The 22,269-nt window shown below is 53.0% G+C and overlaps 8 protein-coding genes across 8 annotated transcripts; 4 read left to right on the top strand and 4 right to left on the bottom strand.

Annotated features, from left to right (window-relative positions):
* Nucleotides 1–29: 29 nt before the first annotated feature.
* BDP55DRAFT_626834 (uncharacterized protein) lies at nucleotides 30–1,555 on the top strand (the record flags this gene model as incomplete). Its single annotated transcript, XM_060571675.1, has 1 exon — nucleotides 30–1,555. A coding segment is annotated over one exon (1,526 nt), but the record flags the coding sequence as incomplete, so codon positions are not given.
* A 989-nt stretch (nucleotides 1,556–2,544) lies between these two features.
* BDP55DRAFT_646066 (uncharacterized protein) lies at nucleotides 2,545–4,823 on the bottom strand. Its single transcript, XM_060573682.1, has 7 exons — nucleotides 4,377–4,823; nucleotides 4,129–4,270; nucleotides 3,799–3,977; nucleotides 3,686–3,722; nucleotides 3,153–3,609; nucleotides 2,986–3,053; nucleotides 2,545–2,911 (listed from the first exon to the last, which is right to left on the bottom strand). Exons 1-7 carry the CDS (start codon nucleotides 4,413–4,415, stop codon nucleotides 2,604–2,606), a joined length of 1,230 nt encoding a protein of 409 aa, XP_060435940.1. The 5' UTR covers nucleotides 4,416–4,823; the 3' UTR covers nucleotides 2,545–2,603.
* Nucleotides 4,824–7,244: 2,421 nt separating this feature from the next.
* BDP55DRAFT_723776 (aminotransferase) lies at nucleotides 7,245–8,806 on the bottom strand (the record flags this gene model as incomplete). The annotated part of the gene is made up of 2 exons (XM_060578793.1): nucleotides 7,245–8,135; nucleotides 8,267–8,806. The coding sequence occupies 2 exons, from the start codon at nucleotides 8,804–8,806 to the stop codon at nucleotides 7,245–7,247; spliced, it is 1,431 nt and encodes a 476-aa protein (XP_060435939.1).
* A 425-nt stretch (nucleotides 8,807–9,231) lies between these two features.
* BDP55DRAFT_646060 (MOZ/SAS family protein) lies at nucleotides 9,232–11,042 on the bottom strand. Its single transcript, XM_060573681.1, has 2 exons — nucleotides 10,846–11,042; nucleotides 9,232–10,767 (listed from the first exon to the last, which is right to left on the bottom strand). Exons 1-2 carry the CDS (start codon nucleotides 10,929–10,931, stop codon nucleotides 9,348–9,350), a joined length of 1,506 nt encoding a protein of 501 aa, XP_060435938.1. The 5' UTR covers nucleotides 10,932–11,042; the 3' UTR covers nucleotides 9,232–9,347.
* Nucleotides 11,043–11,120: 78 nt separating this feature from the next.
* Nucleotides 11,121–12,673, top strand: BDP55DRAFT_646059 (RNA exonuclease 4). The gene is made up of 2 exons (XM_060573680.1): nucleotides 11,121–12,574; nucleotides 12,652–12,673. Exon 1 carries the CDS (start codon nucleotides 11,322–11,324, stop codon nucleotides 12,315–12,317), a length of 996 nt encoding a protein of 331 aa, XP_060435937.1. The 5' UTR covers nucleotides 11,121–11,321; the 3' UTR covers nucleotides 12,318–12,574; nucleotides 12,652–12,673.
* Nucleotides 12,419–14,068, bottom strand: BDP55DRAFT_540834 (cyclopropane-fatty-acyl-phospholipid synthase; the record flags this gene model as incomplete). The annotated part of the gene is made up of 4 exons (XM_060568157.1): nucleotides 12,419–12,529; nucleotides 12,588–12,843; nucleotides 12,895–13,562; nucleotides 13,661–14,068. The coding sequence occupies 4 exons, from the start codon at nucleotides 14,066–14,068 to the stop codon at nucleotides 12,419–12,421; spliced, it is 1,443 nt and encodes a 480-aa protein (XP_060435936.1).
* A 3,168-nt stretch (nucleotides 14,069–17,236) lies between these two features.
* On the top strand, nucleotides 17,237–17,813 carry BDP55DRAFT_723772 (ribonuclease H2 non-catalytic subunit-domain-containing protein; the record flags this gene model as incomplete). Its single annotated transcript, XM_060578792.1, has 3 exons — nucleotides 17,237–17,375; nucleotides 17,436–17,719; nucleotides 17,772–17,813. The coding sequence occupies 3 exons, from the start codon at nucleotides 17,237–17,239 to the stop codon at nucleotides 17,811–17,813; spliced, it is 465 nt and encodes a 154-aa protein (XP_060435935.1).
* A 546-nt stretch (nucleotides 17,814–18,359) lies between these two features.
* On the top strand, nucleotides 18,360–21,342 carry BDP55DRAFT_723771 (MCM2/3/5 family protein; the record flags this gene model as incomplete). Its single annotated transcript, XM_060578791.1, has 3 exons — nucleotides 18,360–18,637; nucleotides 18,703–21,142; nucleotides 21,205–21,342. The coding sequence occupies 3 exons, from the start codon at nucleotides 18,360–18,362 to the stop codon at nucleotides 21,340–21,342; spliced, it is 2,856 nt and encodes a 951-aa protein (XP_060435934.1).
* Between the last annotated feature and the right edge of the window lie 927 nt (nucleotides 21,343–22,269).

Genomic DNA, 22,269 nt, shown 5'->3' with positions numbered 1-22,269 from the left:
CTCATGGGTCGCGCCTACACCTCAACAAGAACGGCTTCCAACTTGGGGCGCGGCTGGCCCTCAGGCTCCTCGTAACGTCTGGGGATCGCCTAACAATGATCGCGGACTGGGCAACGGCACCTTTAATACTGACTTGGGTCGTTTGCCAGAGCCACAAGCAGCCGGAAAGGGTCCAGCACCTATAGCACCCCCCAGCGCGCAGCGAGCGCAGGTTCAGATGCCGCCCGTTCCCCAGGCTCGTCCTACCACGGGCAATGCTCGCGAAGTGAATGAGATGAGAAACAGATGGGCCCACTCGGTTCTGGAAGGGGACAAGATCGTACTCGACGAGAAGAGGTCACAGCGCCTCGAACGTGATCGGACTTTGGTGGAGCGCGGGCTTACTATTGAACAAGCACAAGCCACGATTAAAGATACTTGGCGGCCATCTGGAGACGGAAGACGCGATCCTGCACATGTTATTCACCACGATGTTGCTCGCGCTGCTGGCGCTGTTGACCATTCATCTGTATTACCCCCCACAGGACCGTCAGCTGCCACTCAGTCTCGAAGTTCCTCCAGGTTCTTCCCTCCCAAGGACAGCAGGCACGATTCCTCAGCTTCCCATGCGGAACCATCGAGGCCCAACTCACCTTCTCCACCGCCCCCGGATATGCTAGGTCATCCGGCCTTCGATGGAGACGCCATGCACCCTCACGTGTCTCTTCCCCGACCGCATCCCGTTGTCAAGTTACCACCTTCAGCTGCGGCGGCGCAATCAGCGGCAGCAAGGTCGACTGGGCCATTTGCTTGGGCAACGCCGGCTGGTTACAAAGATGGCCAGGCAGCTCATGGTCGTGGACCTTATCAGCAGAACCACGTATCCCAGCGGTCGCAAGATTCCGCAGGAAACGAGAACTGGCAAGATAGGATCAACAACCTGCTCACGGGACGAAAGCCCAACTCTCCACCAAAGGCACCCGGTGTCGAGCCTGTCACTAAGAGTGCTCTCGACTACTCTGGCCACTACGATCCGGCTACTGTCTCTCTACCTCGCTCAGTCACCCAGAACTTGTCAGACGATGTGAAGTCTTTCACTACAAAGCCACTGGCGGAGGAATGTTTCGAGGAGCAGGAAATGGGATCGCTTCCACGGATTCATCTTCCCCATAAGACTCCAGAGGCTGCATGGCAGCCTACTTCCGCCCCCATCAAGCCTCTGCCCAGGCGCTTCTGGGTTTCTGACATCGAGACTGTTCGCTCCTTGTGGTTCCCCCATGAGATGTCGACTAGCGGCAGTGTCTATCGCATTCTTCTTCCCGGTATGGCCGATGCCAGGACTGTTCCGCTTTCTTTCTCCAGATCAGGAAGCAATCCACGACGGTCCAGCGGGCGTGGTGGCGGTGGGCAGCGTGGATCGGGCCCTAATCATCGAGGCGGCAAAGGGCGAGAGCCTTCGTACTCTGGTGAGGCAAGCAGTTCGACACCTCCCCCAAGCCGAGGAGGTCGCGGTGGCTACCGTGGCCGCGGGTCCGAGAACTGGTCCCGCAGAACTACCCCAACGCAGGCAGCCTAAGAAGCTGCCATCACTACAACTTTCAAACCCCACACAACTCTGTTGACCTGTGGTGGTTAACATACACTACCAATCGCAGCCGGCAGTATCAACGGCCGACGAACACCGCACAAATATTGTTCCGCATGCTGCAACTGTAGCATGTACGAACTGCTCCGCCACGAGCGGTAGGCAGTGTGTACCATCTCGAAAACCTTGATTATTTTCGCAGAGAGCGCTTTGCGTTTTCAGACTTTACGGACCCTGACTCGATCGAATCGCTTTGGTCGGTCGATATATGAGCTTGACCGGCCGGGAAATCTGGCCAAGACGCGGACAAAGGGGTGGATGGAAGCGAGAGCGAAATCTTTTTGTGATTTTCTTCTCTTTCACTCTCACGACACAAACGAGCTCGATCTTCCTCCCATTGAATAACGCTACCAACCCGATACGAGAACCCCCTTGCCCGCCTTTTTAGGTCAGAGAGGAAAAACACTGGTCATGTTGACCAAGGTCCGGTGTTTCTTCGTACGATTCATAACCATGACACGCATAACGAACGGCCGGGAGGTCAAAGGAAGGTTGGCTGGCGGGTGTCCTGGGAGTATCGGGAGGGGCAACGCGGTCTTGTACAAACACCTGATGTGCAACGGAGAGGTGAGACTACAGGACTCGGAAATGGATGAGTGTCTTTTTTTTTAAACAAAGCGTTTACTCGGTCACTGCCAGCGGAAGGACAGTAGGCTACTTTATGGGCAGTTGACGTCCAGGGTAATTGCAGTTCAGAAAATACACAAACAAATAATGAAAACTCCGTTTTCACCGTGCCTTTGTCCATCTCGTCTTGATTGTGATGTTGTCATGCATGCGTGCTTAATTTCTGAGCTAAGGAAAAGTACCGGGTTTATCGAGATGCTCATTTGAAGGTGCAGATAATGTGACTTTGCGTTGGGTTTATGGAGGTTCGGGTGAGAGCATTCATCATGCCCTTATCGACACATCAGGCAATATCCAGAGACAAATTTACTATTCAAAGGAACATAAATAACTAAGGTATACAAATGGGGTATTACAAATTACAGTGCATATCAGGACGCCGAGTCGACGACCCACTCGGACTCGAAGGTCCCGCCGACGATGAGTGCTGCTCTCCTCCTCCTCCTTCTCCTCCTCCGTTCGTGCTCATGAACAGAATATCGCGAAGCTTCTTTGCTGAATCGCCTGGTCTTTCGTGGTGCGGTGGGGTCCCCAGGCCGACCAGCCGTAGGAACCTGGGGACGAGGTGGCGCCAGACTTGGCGGGTTGAGGGGAGGCATGCTACGATGATGCCGACGGAGAGTTCGATGTAGGACCACATGTGGAGGTAGAAGGCGTCGTCTGTTTGTTTCGAGGGCAGATTAGCATCGTAGGTATTTTAAAGGGGGAGATTCGTTGTGGGGATGGGGCCTTACAGGTTGGGTCTTGGAAGCCTTCGAGGCTTAGGAGGACTCGTAGACGGACTGCGCTGACGATTGTGATGCTGTTTGGAAGTGAGGTGTTAGTGCCTTTTCATGTTGAAGACGACTACATATCCCTAAACAGATTGCTCAAGGGGGTGATGAGGTAAGATCAAACTCACAAAACACCCAATCCAAACATAACCACAATCTCAACCTTTTGCCTCTTTCTCAAATTCAACCACAGCACCTGCGTGACCGGCAACCCCAACATCCACACATCCAGCGCGATATTAATCGCCGCGTGCGCGATGAACATGGCATAGACGTTAATGCAATATCCCGGGTGGCGGCCGTCCCAGGCCTCCCAGGCGTTGCTGAAGGGGCGGCACTGGTTCAGGTTGGCGACGGTGAAGGCGAGGCAGAATATGAAATTGAAGGCTTGGGTGCACCAAAGGACGAGGGAGAAGGTGCGGGAGACCATACTGAAGACGCGGATGTAGAAGAAGAGGATGGAGGCTTTGAGGGCGGAGATGGAGAGGGTGTAGATTACTTCAAAGGCGAAGAAGACTTGCATGAAGCGGGTTATTTCGTCGTAGGAGAGGGTCCAGATGTCGCGGCCGATGCCGAGTTGGTATCCTGTTATTTGTGTTAGATGAATTTCCCCTACTGGTATGTCTTGGTACATTGTGAGAGTGTCCAAGAGAAAACCTACCTTGGAACTTGGAAATGGCGAAAGAGATGGAAAATAACTGGCAAGCTGTCAGTTGAGCCATCTTCAAGTAAACGCCGGCAAAGGTCTTGCCGCGATGCCTGGTTGGATATTACATATCCCAATATCAACGTGAAGTCGTCCGGTCCCCACGTTGACAGCCTTAGGAACTTGGAGAGCAGCCGAGCCAGGACAAAGACGGCGGTGATGATCACCAGTGTGACTTTGCCGGCGATCGAACCCGTCTGGTGGTGATATGGATACCCGCATGTTGTCCATGTCATGTTCTTGGCAACTGAATGGGTCACTGTTAGCTAAAGTACATCATTCGCGTTACTCTCAATAACAAGATATAGTGGATGTGTATCATATCTACCAAGAAGCAAGGAAGATGACGGAGAGCTGTGCTCCGTAAATTGTCAAGCTAGGAAAAGGGGATGTCTCACGTAAAGACTGCTCCAAATCACACACCGCACGTATACAAACGCGAAAGGAATCAATGGCGTGCTTGTCCTGGCATAGGCATGTCGTCGTCAAGTTGGCGACGGCACATGTTGTAATGTTGACGGCCTGCGTCAGACACGGTGTCTAGAAACGCAACCGAAATCATCGTCAGCTTCAACTTTCCCATGACGTTATGTTATCAATCCCAGAAAGAGCCACAAAAAGCCCAACATATGGTAGGAAAACTCACGGCACAGTCCGGCAGGCCATCCGCCAACTGGAGCGCCATCGATGTCACAGCAAAGGTGGGCTTCGACAACAGCAAAGGTGCGGGGTCCGTTATACAGGAGCAATCTTTGCAGGCGGCGGAGGAGTGGTCGATTCAAGGAGGCATTACGAAAGAGTAGTCGTGGTAGTGGTGTATCCTTCTTCTACCTCTCTTCTTCTTGGCTCCTTTTTCGTACGTTTCTCCCGGTTCGCGGAGAGGGGAAAGGAAAAATAGAAGGAAAAGACAGGGAAATCCAGGCCCAGGGGTTCTGGGGAGGCCCGCCTGGGGATTAGACTGAGTTTATGTCTCATGGCAAAGAGCGAATCGATTCCTTGTTTGCGAAATAGTAGATCAAAGGAAGTCATTCGCTGCTAACGTGGTGATCGGGGGCCCGGGTCTAGCCTCTCCCAGGTACGGTGGCTGATTCCGTTTGCGGAAGACTATCAAGCTTGGAGAGGGAGGAAGAGAGATTAGAGAGACTCAAGCGATTGCGGAAACACACTTTTGAGTAGAAACTAGAGCCAAAACCCACAAGCTTTACAGTTTCTAGGTAATAGCTAGGATGAGAACCAAAAGCAGTGACGTCTCTGGGATCCCGGCGGTTTGGTAACAGCTCGCGGCAAAGCTGTGCATGCATTACCGTCTTCCCGTTGGTTGTCACTTGCAGGGGAGACGGAGCGGGGGACCCGAGATGTCGGATTCGTCTTACTTACGGAGACATGCGGCCGCCTCCTCCACCGTTCCGAAATCTTGGCATATGTTTCTTTCGACTCTTTTCAACGATTACAGTCAACTCTGCAGCTTTTTGATTACACTTATCAATGATGTATTTCTATTCGAACCTCATTTGAACCTCGGTCGTACCAAAAGAATGACCAGTCCCACGTCGCAGGAATATTCATGCCGCAATGTTTACTAGAATGCAAGGGCGCCGTACAAAGGCCAATGGTGCTCGTATATCCCGTTCCACTCCCAACAGCAATACTTAAGCGATGGCTATCTACTGACGGACCACCTACATGAGGACTGATTCCTGTCAGTCATCACAAACTCATTAAACTTGCATTTAAACCTTATCTGCCGAACTCCAAAATCAAGGAAGCCGGCAAACCGATCAAGACACAACGCACCCATTAAAGACATCCCGCAACAAGTTTAACCCCGGGCCACCGCCGCCGCCACAACCACCAAACGACGAGACCCCGTCTCAAGCCACACGCCTCTTACGACCACTTCCCATCGAGAGGTAGGTAGTCCGCTGATGTCAAAGGGAAGACCCGTGAAACCCCCCCACTCTCAATGACGATATCCCGCGCCTGAGGCTCTCCAGCTCTCCGGTAGCCTATACTTCAAGCCCTCAAATCCCAGCCTCCACGAGATCCTTTAATAATGCTTGGTTGTCCTCACCGCTGCGCCTCTGTCACTTTACAGTGAGCCACTTTATAGTGAGCCTAGAATCGTGTTCTCCGAAACCTTGGCTTCGATCTTTTCGTGGCTGGTGGAAACACCTAGCGGATCGGGGAAGGCGCCCGCGATATCATTTAGTTTTTTCCATCGCAAACCAAAGCCGCAGTGCTATTACATATTGCCGTTGATACTGGTGTGAAGCTCTTGCTCTGCCCGTTTAGCGAATGCAATTTCGACGGTCGGTTTTGGAAGTTCGTCAGCGGTAACAATACTCAGGTCTGGGTTCGGTTCCGTGTATGAATCCTTTCAGAACCTGGGTCTTGCGATTAGAAAGAACCCCATTGATCCCGGGACGTTTGGAATTGTAAGTACAGTAACGAGGATACGTACATGATTCTGTCCAATTTCCAATGTGAACCTTATAGAGGCGGGTTTTACTCAAGCGCATTGTAGAACCATTTCTCAGGTAGACAGGACAGGGATAAAACTGGGAGCAACGTAAAGCTTGAGAAAATTTCCACTTCTAGTCTAGAAGTTTGCTCATTGCTCCGTGGATGAACTTCACAGATCGAAGTCGAAGTCAACTGCTTGGCATGTGATCGATAAAGAATAGTGCTGTTTGATGAGAATTCTCCCCGACGTTGGTATCTTAGGGCTACCATCAAAATTGTATTCCGTTCTTCTGAACAATCACTTGCCATCGATACCTGACTAGAGAGGCAATTTCAGTGGCAACCATCTTGATCCACTAGGTATATGAAGTCAAAACCACACACTATAGCCATTATTCTGTAGCACCTTTTTTCATGACCACCTGGGCTTTTGCGAAACCGTCAGGAGGGATTGAATTGGCTTCTTTGTCTTATTCAGACTTACAGCTGGATTGCCAGGTTTATCCAACTCTTAGCAGAGCTATCGATCTAATTATTGTCAAACCCTTCCTTCCATCCTTCCTCCTCCCTCCCTCGCCAGCACCAGGAAATACACCCGAATATGCTGGCAACGGCAAGAGCTAGGGATGGGAAGTCGCAACCCCCTGGAATCCGCCTCGTCACCAAAGGCGAGGAGCGTGTTTTCCTTCATGTCATTTTCTCGACAGTGGTTCCGCCTTAGAGCTGGGCTGCGGTCTCCATCTGGGATGATGTGGATAGCGGGTCCTATCGGTCCTCAGTCAATCCGGTTTTTTTACTCGCCTCCGAGGTCTTCCATTCCAAGGAATCTTCCCACTCATGAACAAATCAATGTTTTCAAGTGACTGTACGTACGGAGAAGCCATTCAGATTCCTGAAGGTCTTAAGTAAACGTGGGATAGTTTACGCCTATGTGATAGGGTGACAACGAAGCAAATCCCTCGAATGTAGTCCTCATGGCGGTAGATCAGTTTCAATCAAGCTTAATACGAAGAGAGTAGTCACAAGCTGTGGAAAGTGACTGTTCGCCGTCTTATTTGACGTTATCTACGTCCAACGTGCTCGAGGACTTCCACGCAACACCATCCTTCATAGCCTTCAACACCGCCCCCAGCCTCTTAACACCCTCCACAACATCCTCTTCCGGCTCCCACGAAAAACATAACCGAATCTCCCGATCAAACCTCGCAGCATCCTCATCCCCATGCACCTCAAACTGCCCGCCGTGCCCAACCACAAGACTCTCCGTCTCCTTGGCCCGCACAGCAACCTCCCGACTCGACATGCCCTCGGGCAAACTAAACCACACAAAGTACCCGCCAAACACCTCGGCCCCCTTCAACGCCGACCCGCGCACAACAACCCCCTCGCCCAGCGGCTGTTGGATATACTTCGAGATAGCAGCCATCATAGCCCCATGCCGCCTCGCGAGCGCAGGGCGCGTCGCCTCGTCAAGCTGTCTCTGCAGCTCGCCGCTCTCGAGGAGCTCCGCGACCATCATGGCAGCCAACTGGCTCGGCGCGCCACCGCTGCAAGTCGAACCCGTCTGCGATAAACCATACGCGAACGCGGGACTGCCCTCGGCCCAGCCCGTCCGTACACCCGGGGCGACGATTTTGCTAAAGGAGCCGTTGGAGACTGCGTTGCCGAAGGAGGCGTCGGGGACGCCTAGGCTGCGGTCAATGTCTACGAGGCGGGGGATGCGCATTTCGGGCGTATAGCCTGGTCCTGGGGCGGTGGAGAGGGGCCATTGCAGGAAGTCGTAGACGTCGTCGGAGACGAGGAGGGCGTCGTGTTTGCGGGCGAGGTGGACGAGCTCGTGGCGGCGCTTGAGGGACATTGTTTTGCCTGTTGGGTTGGAACAAGTTGGGACCAGGTAGATGATGTGGCGGTAGAGCTTTCTCTTTTTGGCTTCTTTGAAGTGCTGTTGATGGATGTTAGCTCGAGTTCTTTTTCTTCTTCATTATTGATGGCATGCCGTGAGACTATTTACGATGAGATGAAGAAGAAGTGGGTGGGCTGCTCGTAGCAACACTCCAACGTAGAGAAACTCACCTCATCGCCGCCTTCTCCTGCGGCCTCGAGTCCTTTTCTTAAATACTCGATATCAATACCATCGTCATCCTCGGGAACAGCCTTTAGACGCCCGTCAAATCCAGCGTCAGCAAATATGGGGCAGGCGAGAAAGTAGCACGGCGCCACCATCCAGACATTCTTCGTATAGAGCGGATCAGTAAAGGACTGCAAGATACACGCCAAATTCTGGCTCGCGCCGCCCGTGACGCAGATGCGCCGGACGTCGGGCGGGTGGTGGCCGGCAGCGACGCTGGTGCTGTTGCTGGTGCTGGTGGCATCATCGGCGGCCAACGGAGGTGCGGGGTCGACGGCGGGGTAAAATGCTGCCAGCCAGCGGGCGATGGACTCGCGGAGAGGCTGGTATCCCGGGTCCGGACCGTACTGGAGCCCCGGGACGTAGGCGGCGGGGTCGGCCAGGGTCTTGACGGCCGCGGCGGAGAGGGCTGCGGCTGGGAGCAGGGATGGCGAGGGCCAGCCTCGGAGGAGGTTGATTGGCTTTTTGTGCAAAGGGACGTTCATTCTGGATGATGTGACGAAGTTTGTCGAGGCTGAGAAGAATCGCGGCGAAGGCGAGTGCGTAGAAGTGAATGACAGCCTACGAGTCTCTACAATGATCGCGCAAGTGGATGAGATGCGGGTATGGTGAGAGAGGAGTCGTTGGTGGCAAGTGAGGTGTTTTGATACAGTCGTCACGCTATGCTTCATTACCTCCGCTCGAATTTTTTGGTTCACTGATGGAATCTAAAGACGACCTTGATTGACTGCAAGGAATTGATTACTTATAGTTGTATGTCAGAGTGAAGGTCAAGGTTGTCGCCTCCGAATGCGGAGGCGCCAGAGATAGGAAATGCGCTGGCCCCACGCGACATTTCGCAATCATAGCGGGCGACCCTTGGCCGGCAATATCATCATCAATTCTTCTTCACCAAGACTGCTCAATCGAGTTGGGGTATGTTTGTTTATTGAAGAGTGGTAAAATATAGGGGTATCAAATGCTTTAAACACAATGTCTTTTCAAACGTCTCATCGTCGACACCAGCCAGTCTAAGGGACATCCCTTTTACCAACCCCATGTTCTCGTAGAAGCCGTAAAAACTGGCGGCTTCCATTGGATCTTGCTCGAGTCAATCAATCTTTTCTGCTTCACCTTTTGCTTCTCCCTTTGCTGAATCAGCTTCTCTGGAATCACAATCTTGTGCTCTCCCTTATGATACACCTGCATCTTAAGCGCCTGTAAGGTGTGCTCGACGTCCTGCGGAATTATGGCAAGAGCCGTCGAGATGGCTTCAATCGTAGTCTTTTCATCGCGCTCATTGTAGCCAACGATGAGGTCCAAAATGTTTTCACCCCAGTACTGCCGATAACTCAGCAGACCCAAATCAGAAAGCGGTTTTTCTGGCGACCCAAGCTTGCCTTCGATTCTTGACAGTTCGTACGAGAACTGAATGAGCAATCGACCATAGCCTTTGCGCTGGTATTGAGGCAGGGTCAGAATACAAGCAACGTTGTATCCGTCCGCGCTCTCCTTTTCTTTGGAGAAGTAACCAATAATGTGGCAGCCCTTGTCGCTTCGACTCGTCATGACGTAGAACAAGAAGGGGTCGACGTCGTAGTATAGTGTCTTGTGGTCGAGGAACATCTTGGACAAGAGACATAGATTACGACAGTACGTACGTTGCCGTCTGCCGTCGATCTCGAAGAAGGAGACCGACTCGTCGCGATAGATTTCGTTTCCTGGAGGATGCTGCAGCGTACACTTGTGCCTGTGCCTGACAAATGACTTTTCATCGCCATAGTACCCGAGGCAAAACTCGCAGATGAAAATAACATCTTCTTGGTTGAAAACCTCGGGGTATGGGGAAAAGTACCAGGGGAACAAGTCGTGCTTTCCAAACTGGACCTTGGAAATATTTCGAATTCGGGAGATCTCGGCGGGATTCTGCGTCATAGAGCCGTGTGTCCTCAGCTTTTCGATCTCGTCTTCTCGGCTGAAGCCACCAAGTAAATCTTTCTTCTGGACTTCCTCCTCCAGGTCGATTTCCATATCATCGCCGCCTGCTGCGGGAGTGGCTGTTGCGTCGCCCGTTGCCGGAGTCTGGCTCTGGCTCTCCTCGGCCGTCGGCGTCATCTTACGACTCTGCGACTCGACAAACTCGGTCCATGGGTGCGGTGTCGCGGCCTCTGACGGCGCAGACTGCTCCCTCTTGGAAGGTCTCTTTTGGGACTTCTTGGAGACCTTGTTTTTTGACGTGGCAACACCTTTCTTCGTCTTAGGATCTTTGGGCTTGTCCTTGTCGGGTAATGGCCACTCAACATCTTGGTCGAAATCGATCCGGATGGTCGGTACCCACTCGTCGAGACGCTTATTGAAATTGTCGAAGTTGCAGTAGAATTGGCGACCACTCTTCGTTTCTTTGATGCTAAGAATCTCGGCTCGGCGTGGAATACCTTCTTTCTTGACCATGGCGATGCATCCTGCTCTGCGCCCGATAAGTTAGTTGAGAACCCTCGTATGGAGAGCTGCCAGGTCGGGATGGTGGGGTGTTGTATTGACGAACCTGATTGTTTCCGGGGTGGCCTTTCCCTTTTGTCGGGGCTCGCTAGAGCCGACAGAGGCCTCGCCATTGGCGCCGTGTGCCGCCATGATGAATACTCGATGTGGTGGTTGATAATTGATGGATGTTGATGAAATGCGACAATTGACTTGCTGCTCTCGGTCGCAAAAGATGATTGAACTGCTGTAGGAAGAGGAAGGTGGTGTGGCAGAAACCGCGAACTGCCCAAAGGCGGTGAAGAAACTGCCGTGTACCCCTGCAGCAGAAATGCGCTAACCCAGGCGCCGAGACTCCACTCCATCTGACCTCGATAATTGCATTTTTCTATTTTCTCTCACTTTGGCTTGACTTTCATCGCAGACTTCACATTCAAGAGTCTCTGATTTACCATTTTGTAAATTCGGAAAATCTTACACGGTCTCCTCTCACCGATAAACGAGTGGTGGTATTTGAAGTCATCTCATTCAGAAACAGAGAATATGGCCCCTGAGCTATCGTCAAATTGGAAGAAGCTTCAGGCACAACTCAAAGCGGCAGGCACGTCTTCTTCCACAACTACACCGGCCAAGACATCTGGAGGCGTCAAGAGAAAAGCAGACTTTTCAACATCGGACCAACAACAGTCCAAAAAGAAGAAGACAACGTCGAAAATATCTGGAGTACCTACGCATACCCCAAAGACCACAAAAGCAAGGAACGGACGCATGGGTGTTGCTCAAAGCTCAAAGGTTGAAGTCGAACCCAAGGTCGGCCCGTCACCGTCACTCGCTCTCTGGGCCGAGGACAATGACATCTCATCAGAAGCCCTCGCTGAGGCCTATGGTCTCGGCATAAAGAACAACTCCATGCTCGGATCTGAAAAGGACAAGATCAACTCGGGTCTCATAGGAGGCCTTGATGTGGGCAAGTACATTGCCATCGATTGCGAAATGGTCGGTGTTGGAGACGGAGGATACGAGTCGGTCTTGGCTCGCGTGAGCATCGTCGACTTCCACGGACGCCAAGTATATGACTCGTATGTGAAGCCCCAAGAGCGGGTGACGGACTGGCGGAGTGCTGTGAGTGGGATTCTCCCCAAGCACATGAGATTTGCTCGGGATTTCGACGAGGTCCAGAAGGAAGTCGCCGCGCTTCTCAAAGACAGGATAGTGGTGGCCCACGATATCAAGCACGATCTGGACGTCCTGAAACTGAGTCACCCGGGTCAAGACATCCGCGATACAGCCAAGCACCCAGGGTTTCGACAGTACGGCAACGGCAGCAAGCCGGCGCTAAGAAGACTCGCAGAGGAGTTGCTCAAGGTCACCATCCAAGGCGGTGCTCACTCGAGTATCGAAGACGCGCGCGTGACGATGCTTTTATTCAGGAAACACAAGTCTGCATTTGATGTGGACCACGCCAACCGCTTTCCTCGATTTGGAGGTGCTTCGACAAATTCGAAGCCAAAGTCTAATAAGTCCAAGAAAAAGAAATGAGTCTTTATCCTCTACGCTGCTTTAAACTCGTCAAGGCCCCGGGGGGCCTCATGCGCCCGCGTCTTCAGGATTATGACACAGCCCAATTATGTCCACTTTCTTCATAGCGGAATGCCTTCCATCAACTCCAGAGCGCCCTCGCGTCCAACGGTTATTATTACGTCGCCAAGCGTCTTTGTTCGGAACCCGGCTTCGCAGTATGTGAAGTAATACTGCGTGACAAAATTAGCTTAGAAATACCACAAGAGGCATAGATGGTATGTGTCTTACCTCCCACTTTCTTCTAAATACATCTATTTCTTCTTCAGTCATGTCATCATGCTCACGTTTCAAGGCTGGGCGAATCTTGGAATCGAAGTTGCGGAGGAAATCCTCCTTCCACAGCCTCAGAGTTTTTGAGTAGTGGCCACCAATGTTCTCGACCTTTTCGACGATGAGAGTTCCCTTGGACTCCTTGGTGATGTGGTTCAGCAGCTGAGTGATCGATGGGAGGTAACCTCCAGGGAAAATGTAGTGGTTGATAAAACTGGAAACTGTCAGCTCGCGAACTCGTCTTTGGGTCACCTTTGCGACTTACTCTTCACCTTTGGAATACGCTTCATGACGACCCTCAGGCATCGTAATGCACTGGAAGACGGCGACACCCCCATCCTGCTTCAGCAACCGATCCATTTGCGCAAAATACGTCGCCAGGAACTCCTGACCGACGGCTTCCAGCATCTCAATGGACACAATCTTGTCAAACGGCCTGCCCGGCGTCTCCAACTCCCGGTAATCCGTAAGCCTGACATCGATGCGGTCCGAGAAGCCCGCAGCCTCGATGCGCTCCTCCGCGAGCGCCTTCTGTTCCTTGGAGAGCGTCAAGCTCGTCACGCGGCAGCCCGTCTTCTTGACCGCCTCGATCGCAAAGGAGCCCCAGCCCGTGCCGATCTCCAGCACATGATCCGACGGCTTGATGTGCGCGCCATCGATGAAGCGGTGCAGCTTGGTCATTTGCGCCTCTTCCAGCGTCTCTTCGGGTTCACTCGGGTCGCTGCTTTGGGGTTTCCAGATGGGGCACGAGTACGTCATGTCCGGCGACAGGAACGCGGCGAACATGTCGTTGCTGATGTCATAATGCGCCGAGATGTTGAGGAGGGCGTTGGATAGGGTGTTTGTGGTTCGCGCCAGGCTCGAGACGGCGGTGGACAAGCTTGATATCCAGGTCGTTCCGTTGCCCATTTCTTCGCGGTTGACGATGAAGAGCTGTAATGCCGTAGCAAGTTAGCCACATTCACCACCCAAACAGGACCAATCTACACAACCACCAGCGCCAGCGCCAGCTTGTGTGCGGTAGTACTGACCTGAAAGAAGGCAGTCAAGTCCTTGCACTCTATCTCTCCCAGCATATAAGACTCGGCGAACCCCATGTCGGCGAACAAGAACAGGCGCATCCAGAACGCATCGCTCTTGACGACGAGCTCCACGCGGGGCACGGCATCCGCGCGGCGGGGGACGTGGTCGCCGTTGGTGAGGTTCTCGTTGTACTTTGCGCCCAGCTTCTGGCCAAACACCCTCCGGAGCTCGGCGGGTTCGTCGACGAGCAGGAGCGTGCCGCGCTCAATCTTTGAAAAGACGGAGAGGATGGCGGGCTTGGCTACGGAGAGGGCCGGTCCCCAGGTCAGGCTGCCGACGGCGCCTCTCACGAGCTCGGTACCGCGGTAGAGAGGTTTGGCGACGGCCGCTGGGACCAGCGAGGGGAGCTTGGGCATGGCTGCGCGCGAGGGGAGGGACGTAGATATGGGAATGTTAGAGTCGAGGAGGGTTCCTTTTTACGTGTGTGTTTATGTACGGAGACCGGGAAAAAGCCCAATGGCTCTTGGTGTAAGGTACTGGACTGGACTGGTACTGGCGCAGCTCAACCAAAGGTCAATTGAGTTGAGCAAGCCGCCGGGGAACCTAAAACCGAAGCTCTCAAGGTAGATAGGTCACTGGGAAGCTTGCATCAGCTCTCTCTCTCTCTGTACTCTCGAGAGAAGATGGAGGGGGGCAAGCAAGCTGGATGGGATGTATGGGAGGAGGGGTGGAATGCAAAAGTTTACAGGAACGAGCAGAGAGGGACATGTTCGCATCTGAGACCACCAGCAAGGGGCGGGAAGGTATCATTTTATTGCAAGAAGGACCCCCAAGGAGCCAATGTCACTCCAAGCACGTCAAGGCAAGGCTAAAAGTGTCTGAGTTATTAGCTTGCCGGTGGGTAAGGTAGTGTGTCTTGAAGGGAACCGGCAACGGCACATGGACTTTGCGGATGCAGAGAAGAAGGTAGACTCGTACTCCGTAGAGAAGAGCGCGTGCTTCTTGTCTCGCCCATCGGTACCGTCGCAAGCCCGAGGGTCAGAAATGGGGACGGAGGGGAGGGTCCAACCCAGGCTTGCCAGGATGAGCATGGGTGGGAGAGTGGATGCGGCAAGGGTAGCTCAGACGGGAATCACTCGGGAGGGGCAGAGGCCTTGGCCATCGCTTGTTTCATTGAGGAAATCGAACATCTCCAAGGGGGAAGGGGAGGTTGACGATCTCATCGGCACCTGGTGTTCGTTGCCTTGCCTACCGGTACCCTGGATGGTGAACGTGAATAGCCTCTCTGCGCTGAACTTGGGGTAAGATATTATACAGCGGCTCTTTACCAAATCAACTTACTTGAGTTACATGATGGCGGCGCATTTCGCTGACTGCAAGACAATTCTTGACAGCGGCTGGCTGCTGACAACGAACCTCCTCCTCCCCAACAAAAATCCTTAGGGCCAGGGCTCTTAGTGCAAACCAAGGGATGATGTCAGCTTCCTACGGAGGGACGGCGAGCCGAACGCATGGGAAGTTGGGGAACGCATGGTAATGCATGTGCGCGAGCTCTGTCGGAGGTGTACCCGGCAAGCTCATTCGTCAATAAGGCTTGTAAATGGGTGAAGAACTCGCCTCAATAACACCTTGTCTTTACCTACTTTGTAAGGTATTACCACCTTACCAACCTTGTCTCTGAAGGGCCAGTGCGCTACCGGACCGTCCGGCCACGTTCAGCCTCGAACTGTTTTAGTCTCGCTGCTTGGGAAAAAAGTTGGGTTAGGGGGCAAGCAAAGGAACCACTGGGAACAAAAGGAGCACGAGCTGCAGGTTTCGAGAAGGCCGTCGGAATTCGTCCCGGCTGGCAAGGTCCGGGCGAACAAAACAAACAGTTTAGCGTTAGGTTGACGACTCGAGTAGCTCTTGATCGGACGAGACGGTACGCAGTAGTCTACGGGTGATTTTCACCCTCAAGCGCCGCTGGCCCGTGAGGATACTTAAGAGAGTTGAGTTACTCTTTGCTTATGAAGGAAGAACTTCTGTGCAGGATGCTGTACATAAAGATGCTCGTCCCTCGAAGGATGTTACCTAGATGGAAGCATTCGTATAGTCAGACGTAGAATGGCGTACTCGAGCCTGGTCCCTGCATCCTACGCAGTAGGATGTGCCTAGGATGGAAGGGAGACATTACCTGTATGTAGCTAAGCTTGACAGCATGTCCTTCCCACCCATTTCATTTCCCGCGTCGGCTGGGTACGGTGTGCCAGAACGTTGTTTCTCCCGATCGACAGTCATCGATTCGAACACCTCCGTGACTAAGGAAAGTCAGGGTAGGCGGATAACTGGAGCCTTGAACTCACACACTAACCCAACCGTCAACGACTTTTTTGATTCTTACGAACTACCCGTACTGAGGAAAGTCTGTTCTAACCAGAGCACATCCGATCCAGCGTTGAAACTCTCGATGAGCAAAGGCTTTCCGCAGTTCAATATGTAATTAAGATCCTGCGCAACTGGAAGCACAACCGTATCAAGAGCCTAGGGTGTCCGATTTGAGCGTTCCCCGGTTGAGCAAAGGCCCAGGGGTCCCTTTGTTGCTTCTGCAGCCTCTGCGGAGCTTTTACTGGGAATTCCCAGAAAATCGACCAGGGGGTTTTGATATCAATGACATCAAGACTTTTTCCACCCCCCCACCGCCGCTAACTGGTTGCCGACAACCGCAGACTCCAAAAATTCATGACTTTCCCGGGGTGGGTTCACGATCTGGAAGACGGACATTTCGGAGGAGAGACGGACAAACGATGGACATTTCTCGATGCCGGAGAAAATCGGAAGTGACTACAAGAGTCCAATGGCTGGCGGTACATGGGAAGCTAGCTAGGGGACGGGATTTCTATTGTGTTTTAACTTTTGACATCCGGTTGCAATAGAGCTGCCACGTATTTGTCGCAGGACACCTAACCCGCCCGTCTGAGAGTCGTCCCTAATATCGTCCTGCAGGATGCCATAATGCATGTCTAATCCCGGCGGTCAGTCTGACTAGAAATGTATGAGGACACACGGGGGGTTGGGAAGTCTTCGAGGATTGGGCGAGTTCCTTGCTATTGTCTTGGAATCATTAGAAGGGCTGGTTAGTGGTTGCAACGCATGTCTCTCACCAGCACGAGCTTTGCTTGCCATCTTGCACAGGCTACTGCGCTTGTCCACACTTGTTTCTCTCGCTGTCACCCGTCACTCGGTGAGATGAGCAGTCCGTACGGAGCACAGCAAGCATTGAGAATCGCACCAGCCCTAGCCCCTGACGATGAATCGATGGTTGAAACAGCGGGAAGGGGGCTGAAGGGGACAAGACCAGAGGCTCGTGGGAGTCGGGACACAAGGATGAGGGACCGTGCACCGCGGGAGCCAAGAGATCTTATCGATAGCGATGAGCTTATCGAGACGGCTTATCGATTATCCAAATTCGCGTCTGAGCGTTTGGGACGCGTCGAGTCGACGTAAAGTCGAGTACGGAGTACCTGAAGGTCAATAGCGAGTAGAGGACCATTACCCCCTCCACGACAAGAAGCAATTCGCGATCGTATTTTCCACCACAGCCCACTATGTCAAAGGCAATCCTCTCAATTCAGTCAAATGACTCAGCAAAGACCAAGGCCACAGTCAACCTATTGCCTTGTCGGATTCATCACAATGGTCCCGTCGGTGATGCCAACACATATTGGAACCCTACCAAGTCAGAGGGTGCGTTGTCTAGATCAACGGGCACGGCAATAGATTTGAAGCTAACATACAGGTTTCTAGATGGAAAGACAGTAGCATATTTTCGCGGCAGGAAGCTCCACGGCACGACGGTCAACTTACCAGAACAATACCGAGGCGTAGTGATGGAGAGGAGCGCAAAGGTCGAGACGCAGCAGCTTGAAGGAGAGGACGAAGAGGTTGAGGGTGACCTGGTTGAGCTGGGTACCATGGAAGCCAAGGCAGAGTTTGACGAGATGGTTATCTGGGGTCACGAAGCGAGGGCAGAGGAGGCGTCTGACCCGTACGTGAGGAGCATAGAGGAATGGCTTGACGTGGCCGAATCGGTATGCATTTGTCCAGTCTGCATTTCCGACCCGCAACTGACCGTTGAAACAGATACACTCTTATTCCTTGGACGATCACAAATCCAGTGCGTAAGGTAGACAGTCGATGAGGAGGCACAGATTACGGCTTAGGATTTTTCAGTGGCATTCTCCACCCAGAATGGTATGGACGCAATGGCGTAGTTTAGGCGTTACGGGGAAGTTCAATACAGCAACGATACCATTCTCAGAACTTCACCTACTCAAATTATTGATCGGTAAGATCTGTTCATGTTCAATGGCGACAAGTACTCGAGGGACTGCGAAGCGCATCGCAAAGAATCGGCGGCATGATGGGTGGTGTCCAAAAATAGACTAGCGCCGAATGCAGTCAATTAAAGCCGTCGCGACAGCAACGCGGTCTTGACGCGACTTGTGCCCCTCACGCGACAAAATCAATTAAGACCCCTGAGCGAGTCTCCGCCTCCCCAATGCGAAAAAGGCTCCATCGCATCCCACCACCCAAAAGTCCCACCTCCACCAAAAAACAACATCCCGCATCTCTGCCCAGCAACCACCGCTTGCGCACTACCAAACTATTGTCGACTTGCGACTTCGCGAACGATAACACTCTATAGCCGCAAAAGATACGACATTAAACATGGCTCCCTCCAGCGACGCCGGCCTTTTGATGTCGGACGCCCCGTCCCGTTCGGCGGCTACCCCTAAGCGCTCCTTTATGCCATCCTCCTCCGTTGGCGGCAGGCCACGAGCGCCGCCCTCCGAAAGCATGGGCGCCCAGAGCGACGACGAGGCTGAGGGCTTCGCCGACGACCAAGTCCCTCGCGGATCAAGGATACCGGATGCTGCGAACATTCCTCGCGTGGAGGACAGAATCGGTCTCATGGTCCAGGACCATTTTGAGACCTTTATTGAAACGTGAGTCGCTTGTTTATCTTCTCTTGGATCTGTAGGGCAGTCTTTCTAACCGCCGGCTTTTTTAGATTCATTGAAGAACCGAGCTCTTCTGCCCCGCCGACATCCAGCGCTGCCACGACAGACAAGTATTATGTTGCCCAGATTCACGGCATGAGGACATACCAGCTTTCGACATTCTACGTCGACTTCAACCACCTGACCACATTTACCAATGGAGAGCTAGGTGACGGTATCATGCGTGGCTATTATCGATTCCTCCCTTTCCTCACGGCCGCCTTACACAACATGATCGCCAAATACGAGCCGCAGTACTTCCGCGAACATAGGCAGCCGACATCCTCCAGCAACCCGACGAACTCCACCGCAAGTCAGCTTGGCTCTGCAAGCCAAACGGATATGGGTGAAAAGACGGCCAACCAGCAGACAGACAAGCTCTTCACCATTGCCTTCTACAACATGCCCCTAATCTCGAGAGTCCGCAGTCTTAGATCGACCAATATTGGTCAGCTGCTCTCCATCTCTGGCACTGTCACGCGGACATCAGAAGTGCGCCCTGAGCTTTCACTCGGCACATTTGTTTGCGAGGCCTGCAGAACGGTCGTTCCAAACGTTGAGCAGACTTTCAGATACACCGAACCCACCCAGTGCCCCAACATGACTTGCCAGAACCGCCAAGCATGGCAGCTCGATATCCGTCACAGCACATTTGTGGACTGGCAGAAAGTGCGCATCCAAGAGAACAGCTCGGAAATTCCCACGGGAAGCATGCCGAGAACAATGGACGTCATCTTGCGTGGAGAGATTGTGGATCGGGCCAAGGCGGGAGAAAAGTGCATCTTCACAGGTGCACTTATCGTCGTGCCGGATGTCAGCCAAATGGGCCTGCCTGGTTTGAGGCCAAGCACCATCCGTGACGATAATCGTGCTGCTGGTGCTGATGCCGGCGGCGCTGGCGTCACTGGTCTCAAGGCTTTGGGTGTCCGCGATCTGACCTACCGCATGGCCTTCCTGGCGTGTATGGTCACTCCCGATACCTCAAATCTCGGCCAGACGGCGACCGGGCAGGTTGCAGATGTCATCAGCTCCATGACGCAAAACAACGCCAACGACAACTCGGAATCAGTTGACGACCTCCAAGCTGCTGTCGTCGCTGGCTGGACCCCTGCCGAAATTGAAGAGCTGCGCCAGCTCGTAAGCGAGAAAAACCTTCTCGATCGCTTAGTGGCCTCCATAGCGCCAACTGTGTACGGCCACAACACGATCAAGAAGGGTCTCCTGCTTCAGCTGTTGTCTGGTGTGCACAAAACCACCGCCGAGGGCATGGAGCTGAGAGGTGACATCAACATTTGCATTGTTGGTGACCCTTCCACATCCAAGTCTCAGTTCCTCAAATACGTCTGTGGCTTTGCACCCCGCGCTGTCTACACCAGTGGTAAGGCTTCCTCTGCTGCTGGTCTCACAGCCGCTGTGGTCAAGGATGAAGAGACCGGAGACTTCACGATTGAGGCTGGTGCTCTGATGTTGGCAGACAATGGTATTTGCGCCATTGACGAATTCGACAAGATGGACATTGCCGACCAAGTCGCCATCCACGAAGCCATGGAGCAGCAGACAATTTCTATTGCCAAGGCTGGTATCCAGGCCACCCTCAACGCCCGCACCTCTATTCTCGCCGCCGCTAACCCTGTTGGCGGCCGATACAACCGGAAGACGACCCTTCGCGCCAACATCAACATGAGCGCCCCCATCATGTCTCGTTTTGATCTCTTCTTCGTCGTTCTTGACGAGTGTAATGAGACCATCGACCGACATCTTGCCGAGCACATTGTCGGAATTCACCAGCTCCGCGATGAAGCTATCGAGCCCGAGTATAGCACCGAGACCATCCAGCGTTTCATTCGTTTCGCTCGCTGTTTCCGCCCAGAGTTCTCTCCGGAAGCCAAGGAGTTCCTGGTCGAGAAGTACAAGGAGCTTCGCGCCGACGATGCGCAGGGCGGCATTGGCAAGAACTCATACCGTATCACTGTTCGTCAGCTGGAGAGTATGATTCGCTTGTCTGAGGCCATCGCTAAGGGTAGCTGCGAGCCTGTGATTTCTCCCGACATGGTTGCCCAGGCCTTTGATTTACTCAGGCAGAGTATCATCTCTGTTGAGCACGACGACGTCGAAGTTGACGACGAGGCCCCCGAGGAGGGTGCGGCGCTGCTCCGTGCGGCTTCTGAAGCAGCTGGTCAGCCCGCGGATGACGAGATGGCCGTTGACAGACCAGAGGACACGCCAGCACCGGCCAGGGTCAAGCAGACCATTACGTTTGAGAAGTACTCGAGCATGGTTAACTTGATTGTCGAGCACGTCAACGAGGCTGAGGCCGAGAACGGCGAGGGTGTCGAGGGCGAGTCGCTCGTCGAGTGGTACTTGGAGCAGAAGGAGGACGAGCTTAACAGTGTCGAGGAGCACGACTCTGAGAAGGCGTTGGCGAAGAAGGTCCTCAAGAGGATGGTCAAGGTACGTGGTATCCCCGAGCTGAATTGTTCGTCAAATGGAACGAGACTAATTCTAAGCTACAGGAAAATATCCTCATGGCTGTTCGCGGCCAAGGCCTGGCTGACGACGACGAGCCTGCCGAAGGCACTTCTTCTGGCCCGGTGGAGCCGGCCACTATCGTTTATGTGTTGCACCCCAACTGCGCTGTCGAGGAGTTTTGAGTTGAGAGCGTTGTAGACCGAGTGCGTGAACGATCCTGATGAGAAACTTAAAAAAGCTGAAAGCATTGTTTGCGCGATGTTGGACTTTGGTCTGTGAAGTCTCGGAGGGGAAAGGGTTGTAGAGCTTGGTTTATTTTGTCCAGCTCGGGAGTTGGGGCGTTTGTGGCCGGTAGAGTAGGCCTGGCTTGTTCCCACGTAGCGCATAAGTAGTAGATGGAGTGGAAAAAACTCGAATCACGGATCTTGACAACCGTCCACCGCATGTTGTCGAGTCCATGTACATGTTTTATTAGATGTCCCAGCGTTTGACTGAGTGCTAAACATGAAAGATGTAAGCTCTCCCCCCGATTATCTCGGGCGTTTCTCATACCATGGTACCAAACAATTAAAGACGCCACAGCCTCTGATTGAAAGCTAGGTCTCGTGTGCCGAAATCCGGATGGTGGGCCGTCTAGTCGAGAAACGACGCGGTGACACATTGCAGGATCCGGAAAGGGACCTCGATGTGTAAGCATAAGGTAAGTGCAGAATGCGGATCCGATCGAGGAGGTATATAAAAGAAAGCTCGCCGTCCCATACACATCATTTCGGCTGGCAACATCCGACTTGTTCCTATGGAATAGGATGGAGGGATCGTGTGTCCCAAGTTCGAGGTCAGCCAGGTCTTCAAAGTTGGCGTTGTCCTGGAAGTGATCCGCGACTTTTCACTACGATACAAAAGAACAATTGCCAACACCTCTCCCCATCAGCCTTGACTATCGACGGCGTATTCTGACGTACACTCTCACAGAGATGAGTTTTGTTAATAACAAGGCACCATCTAGGAGATAAATTAGGCTACTAAGAGCTAGACACTTTCTAAACGGGATTATGCTGATCGAAGACCAACTATCAAGTCTACCTAGGTTTTCCCTCCTCGCACCTTCT

This window comes from Colletotrichum godetiae (assembly GCF_030913485.1).
Source record: "Colletotrichum godetiae strain CBS 193.32 chromosome Unknown BDP55scaffold_3, whole genome shotgun sequence".
Classification (NCBI taxonomy): domain Eukaryota; kingdom Fungi; phylum Ascomycota; class Sordariomycetes; order Glomerellales; family Glomerellaceae; genus Colletotrichum; species Colletotrichum godetiae.
This window is presented reverse-complemented; position numbering and strand designations above follow the sequence as displayed.